The sequence below is a fragment of the Xenopus laevis genome, chromosome 9_10L (genome assembly GCF_017654675.1).
Source record: "Xenopus laevis strain J_2021 chromosome 9_10L, Xenopus_laevis_v10.1, whole genome shotgun sequence".
NCBI lineage: Eukaryota > Metazoa > Chordata > Amphibia > Anura > Pipidae > Xenopus > Xenopus laevis.
The window spans coordinates 75,227,112-75,238,172 of NC_054387.1; the positions used below are offsets into that span (position 1 = coordinate 75,227,112).

The 11,061-nt window shown below is 39.0% G+C and overlaps 1 protein-coding gene across 1 annotated transcript; it reads right to left on the reverse strand.

Moving 5' to 3' along the window:
* Positions 1-933: 933 nt before the first annotated feature.
* fastkd1.L (FAST kinase domains 1 L homeolog) lies at positions 934-11,011 on the reverse strand (the record flags this gene model as incomplete). The annotated part of the gene is given in 15 exon segments (NM_001092051.1): positions 934-1,086; positions 2,399-2,513; positions 3,223-3,364; positions 3,890-4,003; positions 4,778-4,909; positions 5,682-5,810; positions 6,250-6,364; positions 6,823-7,309; positions 7,394-7,525; positions 7,920-8,030; positions 8,507-8,905; positions 9,007-9,132; positions 9,619-9,687; positions 9,932-10,409; positions 10,996-11,011. Coding segments are annotated over 14 exon segments (2,499 nt in total). The 3' UTR covers positions 934-993.
* Positions 11,012-11,061: the final 50 nt, after the last annotated feature.

The following is an 11,061-nucleotide window of genomic DNA, read 5'->3' on the forward strand; positions in this document are numbered from 1 at the left end:
AATATTTTCTTCCACAAAATGATTTGCTATGGCAGACTTAAAATCTCACCTCTCTACCGCTGATAAATGTTCTAAGATATGGGTACGAGCATTTCTTGTGGTCTTACTCACATACTGGGCCCCATAGCTACACATTAACAAATATATCATACCCTTTGATAAGCAATCAAAATATTGATTGAGGTTATAGGTATTCCCAGTAACTATGCTTTTAAAGGTTTTGGACACATTAATAACCTTCACCTTCCTCTTCTGCACTTATAGTGCCTTCATATTTCATCCAAGATGATTCATTTTTACTGCCACTCCATGTGTATCAATTCTTAGAAACCTACGAGGCCAAATTTCTACCCCTTCTAAACCCAAAAGCTGTTTTTTTTATCAAGAATTTTTTCTAAGAAGTCTGTGGTAATCTGGCACTGCTATGTAAGCAGAAATACAGGCCATTTGTGTAATGTGCCTGCTTATTGTGATAAACATACACTGTGGATTATATTGTAAGAGCTTTATGAAGGCAGGCTGTTTTGTTAATCCAATGCAAATTTCATTTTTGTCCTAATCCTTGTGCCTCCTGCATTAAAATCCCAAACCACCTTGTTGGCTGAAGGGTATGGATTTAAGTAGTGAATGTAGAATGAAAGTAAGGTATGTCTGTTTACTTTAATATCTTTTAATTTACCCTCCCCCCCTTCTGTGTCAATATAAAAGGCCTCAGAGGAGACAGTTATACATTTCAGTGGGGAGGGGGTACATCCTTTATTATATACAAGTTGCTGCTTTGGAAAACAATTTTCGGTACAATCACCCAAATCTCACTTCACTGAATACTACTATGTAATACCGTCTCTTTTGATAACTACTAAGTCTTCCTGTGCCGCCACGTTAGATACCGGCAAACAGATCGATTGTATAATGAAATAATGAAAGAACATCTTATAAGAAAAAACATTTTTATTATAATAAAAAATAATTATATATAAATCTAACACATCATCATAAATCATCAGCGAATATCCGTTTCCTGAGGTAATCCATCCAGGCATCTTTTGTTGATAGTTCCATTGAGTTCCACTCCAAACTAGAAATCTGGCAGAATGAACAAGCCTGTTACTGTGCAGAGCAAGTAGAGTATACAATATATATATCATCCTTGCTATAGGTCCCATAGGTCCCAGGACCGATACAGATTGAGAATACATTTATATTTTTTTCATAACATGGAGTGTTGACCCTTCTACAAATGTCCACTTTATTTTTGATCCTGCAGCCAATTTATTCAAGTTGGCGTGTTGACACATAGAAATATACATGCCAGTAGGACGGTACCACTGCCTATGGGTGAGCCACTGCAAATTGGTTTCATTTTGTTTTTTTGTTTTTTAAATAGAGCATTAGGGATGCACCGAATTCACTATTTTGGATTCAGCTGAACCCCCGAATCCTTTGCGAAATATTCGGCTGAATACCGAACCAAATCCTAATTTGCATATGCAAATTAGGCGTGGGAAGGGGAAAACATTTTTACTTCCTTGTTTTGTGACAAAAAGTTGCATGATTTCCCTCCCCACCCCTAATCTGCATATGCAAATTCAGATTCAGCAGAATCCAAATCCTGCTAAAAAAAGCCAATCCCGAACCGAATCCTGGATTTGTGCATCCCTATAGAACATGTTGATTCTCCCAATTAATGCAGCTACACAGCAATTGGATATTAAAGGAGAACTAAACCCTAAAAATGAATAGACCTAAAAATGCCATGTTTTATATACTGAATTTATTGCACCAGCCTAAAGTTTCAGCTTATCAATAGCAGCAATGTTCCAGGACTTCAAACTTGTCACAGGGGGTCACCATCTTGGAAAGTGTCTGCGATACTCACATGCTCAGTGGGCTCTGAGCAGCTGTTGCGAAGCTAAGCTTAGGGGTCGTTGCAAATTATCAAGCAGAAAATGAGGATAGTCTGTAATAAAATCTGATGCTATGGGGCGGAATATTAAATGCTGATGCTAGTTGCAATGGTTTCTGTGCCGTCATGCAATTATCTGTTTAATCAGCCTTAAACTGTGACATTTATATTCTATGTCGGTCCCTAAGCTCAGTAAGTGACAGCAGCAGAGAGCATGTGCAGTGAATCAGCATAAAAGAAGATGGGAGCACAGATCTTCCCTGCTAAAGGGCAGTGGTTGCCTTCGGCTGGTACATAAACCCAAAACATAATCTACAACATTTCTTTTAAAATGGCTCCATATGCACCAATAGGGGTAAGAGTTGCTGATTTCAACCTTCCTGTCACAATCCGTGTATCTGGGAAGACCTCCCTTCCACAATATGCAATCTTTGGCAGTTGGGAGGACCCACCCTACACATCCTTGCTATTAAATATCACCTTATCACATACCTGAAGTACATGGTATCCCAGTATTTCCAGGTGCCTTTTTTTCATCATATACTCCCCCTTGATATTAGAAGAGTTTTTGCTGAATGCCTTTGAATCCAGGAATTCGATAGCCACTCTAAGGTAAAGATAAAGAATATTGTTGTTACTTCCTATAATTCATTTAGAATAGGTTTTATTTGTAATCAAACACAATCACTATGAAAGGCAGCCAAACCACATTGCCATGATTTGCCATTTGGTTGACACCTATGTAGTCTTTTCAGCACAATAAATAACATAATTTCCTTGTCATAGAAGTCTAATCTCGACTCGAGTTTAGAATATGGTGACATTTTACAAATGTGTTTGGGCAACTTATTCCTTTTCTGCAGAGCTAGAACAGACACCATGTTTGTTTTGGGTCTAGTTACCCAGAGAAACCAAATCAGCAGGTTCTAGTTACTGGCTTTCTGTTTGAAAACAAACATCTGCTGTTGGTTACTAGATCTAGAGCTTTACGTAATGCCATTTTTTGATCTCCAACAGTCTTTGTCTGCTGAATGAACTGAAAGTGCCATCAGTGTAAACCGTATAAACAGTGACTTAATGGGTGCTGTGGTTCTAACCATCCTGGTCCCTGTAACCTCAGGGACAGAATGAATTGGATCTTAAACAACAAGCATTGAAAGAAGATCTACAATATCAAGGGGAGCAATTCCATAAAAGAAATATGGTTATATAGAGGAGTGAATATGTAGGTTTGGAGCTACAAGGAAAGGCCAAATTCAGCATAGGAGTCAATGGATGCTGGAAGCTGCAGTACTGCAGGCTTGATATGTCCATACCTTTGAGCTCCTGGCGGAAGGGACTTGGTTTCTTGTAATTGACCGCCATTTCCCCATTGCACTTTCGACAAGTCAGCTGACAGCACATTCTGATCCAAATAAAGAATTGGCTTCTTGTTTTTATCCAAAATACATTCAAAATCTAGACAAAATCAAATGTGTAAAAAAAATGACAGGTTAAATAAGAGTAATCTGTACAGTGAATATGTGCAAGGCTTCTCTGAAGCTGAAGGACTGTCCAATATTTTATTTAGGCTGGAAAAAAAACACTAGTTCATTAAGTTCCTTTCTGAGTCTTACTTACAGTTTAGTTGATGAGGAAAGTGAAGACCCCATTTTCAATTTCTGACAACGGCAGTATCAGCCCAGTACAGCTAGCTTATTTGTCAATAATGTGAAATCTATCTCAATGTATCTATCTCATCACATAGAATCCAGTTATCAACATTATAGCAATTCTACTGCACTGTACATATACGTACATTATATGTATACCTTGGAAGGGAAGTCCGTTCCAACTCAGAAGAATTGGGCTCCATGATTATGGGTGGGCCCTTGTCACTTTTTCTATGCCTCATACTTATATCAATGGTTGACAAGACACATAATTTTGCTGTAATTGTAGTAGAAGAAACCACCAAACAAATCAATCAGTGTATGTTCTTACCTATAGTGTGGTAGTAAGGTGTCATCACAGATACTTTAGCATAATTAATTCCCCCAAGAATTTCACCCAACAGCTGGTGAATCTGGCGCTGCACTGAACTTATCCCGGCATTAGCTGCACAAAAACAATGATACAATTACAGACACAAGACACAATTTGCTTCTAGTATTCTATCTTCAGCAGGCTGTTAAGGCAATTGTTCGGCGAATGCCATGCGTTACTGTATAGCAGAAAATTTTGCCCAGTATTACTAACAAAGAATTAAGATGGCAATACAGGGGCCTATCCTGTATGGTATCCAACTATTTGGCACACAGGTTGAACAGACAGATACCATATGAATGTTAATACATGGTATGGCTGCCTTTCTATTGGAAAACAGCAAGAGGTGGAGCTGTGGCTCCTCTTCACTTCCTTATCTGTTATTGTACTAGGCACCGGCCAGGGGATTCTATCAGTGGGGTACAGGGGGCACTGCAGTCAGAGGCCCTGAAATTGAAATGAGAGATTTGCAGGATTGCACTAGGGGTGGGATTTTTGCATAACTTGGGCATGGTCACGTTGGATCAGGCAACATTTTACTTGTGGGTAGGGCCTACAACCCAGTGAGCTTATAATCAGGGCCCTGAGGAGGGATTTGTATATGGCTCTGGTAGAGGACTTGCACTGGCCAACATAGTCGTCAGCTGCAAGGGTGTAACTATAGATGAAGTACTCCCAGTGGCTGTTGGATGGCCCAGGACATTAACAGCCCAGTGTGGAACTGACTGCTAAGCAGTTGATATATGATTGTGGTCAGCATAAAGGTATGAATTTATTAGTATGTGTACAGCTAGCATAAAGCCTGTTAGACACTCTTTCCCATGCTTGTCTAAAAGCAAGGTTTACCTCTGTGTTGTAGTTGCTTGCAGTATCTATCATGGAACCAGGGGATCTGGAATTCCGGACATTCTAAACAGACTGCACGATTTAGCTCCATCAGGCGCAAGCGAATCCTCAAGTTTAAAGTACTTGAAAAGGCTACAATATCAAGAAATATTTTAAAAAAAAATATTAGAACTAGCAATAAGGTGAGCAAAACTACTAGATGTGGAGCTCATTACAATTTCTCTTTACAGAAGCCAAACTGACACCATTTATATTTTAAAAGAGAGATTTAATTCACTTTGTTGATAATTTTACTTTTGTCTTGCTTTGGGGCAGAAACATTTAGTAACACATCATAAAGACTACTTGTTCTTTTTTTTTTTTGCTATAGTCCTGCCTGGAGTTGGTAGATCCTCAGTTGCACTTGATCAGATTAAACTACATGAAACACAACATAATAAAATTTGCACAGCGACATAGCCTAAGATGAAGGATATGCCCATAGGTCCATGCTCCTATAACAGTTTATGAATGCAGCAGCTTTTGGTGTTTTTTTCCCCAAATAGAAAGTAAGTAAGATTCATAGCAATATGCCCCAGGCATCTAAACAGGAAATACAGGGAGTGGCCTTCATTTGACACAAAACCTGATTTTAAGGCTTTATTGTTATGAAGGTAAAGACAGAAATGAGCTTGGCACTTGCTCTTTTGTATTTTGGAGTGCAAGACAATATTTAATATTCAAAATCACATGCACACAAACAGATTATAAAATACATATATAAACGTATACATGTGCACACAAATAAAACTCCATTTCAATAAACTTTTGCTCAAGCATGTCCAAATGTGATCTTTCTGAAGTGAGAGGCTGTGTCTATCTATAGCACTATAGTCCATGGCTTCAAACAGTAAACAAAACTTACTTTCCAGCTGTGCATCCAGCCTGCCCAAGAAATCAATGTTGAATACAGCCTTTATAAGCTCTTCTGGAAAGTATTCAGCAAGAGCGAGGGAGTAAGCCAGTAGCACCACAAGGTGGGGATCCAATGAATCTACAATAAAATATGAGAAGCTTACAAACCATTTCTTTGTGTGCTCATATAATGAGACTCCAGACATAAGTGACAGAGCACTAAGGGGGAGCAAATATGCAACCACTTTGAGAAGCCTCCTAGCCAAGAAGACAGTAACTCCAAGGTTCCCCAGCACCAATAGGCACACTTGTGCTTGAAGATGGGTGCAACAGTGCTTGCCATAAATATGGCAGTGCCAGGAGCGTATTAGGCACAACATATGTGTCCATTTTAATGTGACCACACTTACGCTGCATTCAGAAATGACCATTCTAAAGTTTACTATATACAATGTAGGGTACCCCATCTAGCCATCGAGTACAAAGTGTATGGAGATAGCTGTACCTCACTTAATGTTGCGCATCTACAAAACAAAAGAACCCCCCCTCCCCAAACCCATTATATCAGCTGTACTTACTTAGGTGAGGAAGGACGTGCTGGATACAGGCATCAAAGAAGGCTTCACCATTGGGGGGTTCATAATTCAGAACAACAAAGGGAAGCAGGATTGCATATGTTGCGTTGTAATGAATCTTTAAAGTAGGAACATTAAAATGAAACTTGTTTTAAAAAGAAAACTGAACCCATAGCATCTCTAGCAATTAGGTTGTAATAAAATGTAAAAAAATAACTGTCTCTCAGGTGTCGTGATTCCAAGGCCAATTTCAGAAACAGCCCAGGGTGCCTTGCTGACCACTGAGCAGCTAAGCAGATTGTTTTACAAATGCCTGTCTGCGTTTCAAACACCCAATATCAGCAGGAGGCTTCTACACTGGATCTCCTCACCACTCTACAGATCGACTCTATAGATCGAATGTGCTCCTCATTGGGCAAAAGCCTCTGTGTGACACTTTCTTTAACTTAATAAATGGACAGTATAGAACTCCATGGGGGCGCATTTATCTATTGCACTGTATCAATACCACAACTATAAAAAACTGCTATATAAATATGAAATACATTGAAATATCCTAGAGAAACAACAACGCACCTTTGTAATATCCTCTGTTGCTACAGATGCTATTTTGTTCAGAACTGGGGCACACAGGTAGTTGGTTCGAGTGATAAAAAGTGCGAATTCTGGCAAGTTTTTCCACGTGATTTGATCAATCAAACGTTCACAGGTGCTTATAGCGTCCTTCAAAAGTACCTCTTCCAGCCAGTCCCCAGTAATGTATTTAAGTTCTTCTAAAAACAAGTCAATCTTGTCAATTTTTGTGATTCGTTCATGCCCACAGGTGTTTAACTTATGCAGAAGATTCCCTAAACCTCCTGAGGTGCTGTAGCGTGATGGCTGTTCAGTTCGAACCCATTTCACAATAGCAAGAGCCAGAGAACTGAGGTCACTAAGACTGCACTGTGGCAAAATGGCATCAACCTTAGAAAAGACTTCTTCATCGACTCGGGCTGCGGGCAATGAGGAGATGACTCTTGCCAGCATAGCCACATCTCCTGGTATAAAGCTGGATTTTAAATTGCTGTAGTAAGAAATAACAGGCTGCAAATGTAAGTAATGTTTCATGTCTGTACAAAACCACAGAACAGAAAATTAAAATTATTACCGTTCTAAAATCTTCTGAAGCATTGAAAACAATTCAGGGGTCTGGCACCGCAGGTTGACTATTGCTTGGGTGATTCTGGCCAATTCCACAGGCCTGTAAATCCCTAAATACTTCTGTAGGAGGGAAGCGATTCTGCAGGGAAACAAAAAATAACTGTAGCAATTGCCATTGCAGCCACTAAGCAATTAGAGTTGTCTACTATCAGTTAGAAAATGAAAAGGAAGATAAGACAATTTGTGTTAGTCTTCTTTTTTTATTTTTTGCATTTTTTTGAAAGATGAATAGAAATAGGCAGTAAAATATAAGAACAATAATAAATGGTAACCCTCGCACAGTCCATGTGTTTTTTACCTGCTGTGGTCAGTGGCCTAAAACACTAGATTGCAGGTTGGTAAATGGGAATTTGTTTGCCTCATCAATTCAAAGAATGATTCTTTGAACATAATAAAAGGTTGTATACTTAAGCATCTGTACTTATGCTTCAAACAGTCAGCTAAACTGGAATGATTAGAATGGGGAATGTTACCTTGCAATAAGAAGAGTATTTCTGCATTCCATTTCTTCCATTGTTCCCAGGACGGCCAATAATTGATTTGGATTCATTCCATCTACCATTGTAAGGATGCCCTCTTCAAGCCTGGAGAAAAACATGGCATAAAGAGCACAGCTATATTATCTAAGATGCATTCAGTTCTTTAAGACACAATGCAAAAAACAAGCCACACAACACAAACCTATCTTTTCCCTTACCAGGCGCATAGCAAATAAACACTATAAAAATACAGAATGCTGTTCAGGAAAGACTTAACAGAGTGTAATTCATATAAAAGAGACAGAAGAGTTTTGGGTCTGGGTTGGGAAATAACCGATTGATCACTAATGGACACATTTTTTAAATATGTGGTCAGGATTGCAATATAGAAAAGTGGGACTACAGGTGACCACCTTGCCATGCCGCTGAACTGCCCAAACCAGTCCCAATCCACCTACACCCTTCTCCTTTTGCAGTAGACCCTCCACCCTGTTCTCAGCAGTCCCCGACATAGTCCCTACACCCCCCCTCCCAGTACATATGTGGTTACCTGTATGAGGCTACTGTAGGCAGCAACTTACTTTTCTCTAGTCTCTTGCCCTGCCATGGGACCGAGTGCAGCAAACAATTTTGTATAGCTTGCCACATTATTACATTGATCCACCATCTCTATCAGCCTGTTTCGAGCCATTAGGCGGAACTCTGAGTTGTTATACTGTAAAGATTGATACAGCCCGATGATGATAGACAGATTTTCTGGGTCCATTTGGCCAATGTTCTGAAGGAAAGCATTGTTACATTTCTCCAGCAGTGGCCTGTATGTGTGTTTCATATTTCGTAGAAACTGTACGATTCTGCGGGGGTGATTGAAGTGTGAGACATCTAGGGTATCCATGAGAGAGTCTGCTTTATCCACCAATCTGTCTCGCAGCATTGGAGTAATCACACCATGTATGTTGACCATTAAACTAGAGAGGATTCTGGGAAGTGAAAAATTTTCTTTTTTTTTTTAATACAAACCAATCACACAGTAAAAGGTTTCACATTACATGAGATCTTATCAGTGATAACCCAGTCTCACCTGGCATCTTGCACATCATCCAGGATTCCATCCACAATGCTGGCTATGTGTCCCATTAGGGGGCTCATATGCATGTGCTGCTCTCCAAGGCACACTGCAAATTTAGATATTTCTTTCAGGTTAAACCTGTGTCAAAATACAGCAAGGAAAGGTAAAGTAAATATATAATCTGTAAAAGTCCAGCACAAATACAATATTTGTACTGCAAAAAATAACACTGAAAATTAGTGACTGTGTTTAAAGGGACAAACATAAAGGGACAAACATCTCCATTTATAAGTTGGGCTGATACTGACCAATGTTCAGGTTATGCTGCATGGAGCATTGATCTTTCATAATATTATTTAATCGTATTCACAGACTCTAATTTAAGTGCTCTGTCTTAGAAAAATTATCCAGAAAACTTGAACAAGGCATAGGCACTTTTAAATGGGTAATTTGTCTTTGGTATAATGTAGACAATGATATTCTGAGAATTAAAATTTGCAAATGGTCTTTATATTTTGTGGTTTCTGAATTATTTAGCTTTTTGTTCAGCGGCTCTCCAGTTTGGAACTTTAGCAGCTATCTGGTTTCTAGGGTTCAATTGACTAGAGTTCAGGTTTGACTTGCCTTTCTAATCTTCTCCAGCCTTCCATAACCAGCTGTTGCACAAGGGAATCATGGGGTTCCACACTGAACCTGGACCAAAAACAGTAAACATTCATAAAATCTTTAATGTATCTAAATGAAAGCCCAAAATCATATTATTATAGGCAGAATATAATAATGGCTTAGGGAGGCCTAGCCTCCAAAAAATTAGATCAGCCTCATCTATATTCATATGTAATGCATACTTAATGAGTTCTCCAATGCAAAAACTTTCAGTTCATAGCTTTCTCATACAAATATATCACACTCCTACTTAAAGTGGTACAATGTTCACCTGAGTATGTTGTACAATATTTCAACCAGGGCATTGTCCTCCATGAACTCAATCTTATTCTCAGCTAAAATACGAAGGGCAATGAATTCTGGATGCCCTCTGACTTGGTCAATAGTTCTCAGCATCCTGGGTTTCTCCTTCTGAAACTTCCAGAGCAAGTTGATGGCATGACCCACATGTGTAACAGATAGCCTGGCCTTGTTTTTCCCAACCAGTTGAAACACCTGATCCTCACTTATGCATATTTTCAATTGGTCCAGTAACGGATCAGTACTTAGAAATCGGGTTTGGCACAAGCTCCGAGACAAGCGGTGCGCACAGCTCCAACGGAACATTTCTACTTTTAGGTACAGGTTTCAATGGGTTCTTGATTCCGTTTCATTGCAGTTAATAATATGGATCCACAATTTACTGCAGTCTTAACAGGTACTTTGTTTTCATTTCAGCAAAGAATATCGGGATTATCGTTCTCGAACACCTTGAAAGAGTGTAATACATATGAGCAAACAAAAAACAACTATGGAGATGACCATATGGCAATAAGTACATTATTAAACTCACTAGCATTTGAATGTTAACTACGTTTGCATTTTTAAATTTATCTTTTTTCAGCTATTAACACTGCATACTCTGCATTTCTTAAACCTCTTCACTACCTTGGCATTTGTGATAAAATACTTACGTAATGCTGCCCTTAATTTTTTAAAACTGGAATGCCAAGACATACCTGAATAACGGCATAGATAGATTCCACGCTAGTTTAATGATTACAAATACAGTGGTAGTGCTGTCCCATGGGCCAGATGACTGCAACATTCCCATTATTTTCCTTCTAGTTACTTCCACTTCTCAAATGCTGTGGTCAGACATAACAGATCTGACAGATATAACCCCCCTCCTTATTACCTCATCCAAATAAAAATGAATCCACTCATCACCAGTTTTAATGCATATTCATTATCCCTGACATGATAGTAGCATCTACGGACAAACAAACAGAACTAAAAATGAAAGGCGTTATTGCAATCTAATCCAATGCATAAATCCCACCTCTCTCCACTTACAAAGGCAACGTAATGACTTCCATTAGTTGTAAAGAATTCCTGCACCTCCTCGGCAGAGAACACTTG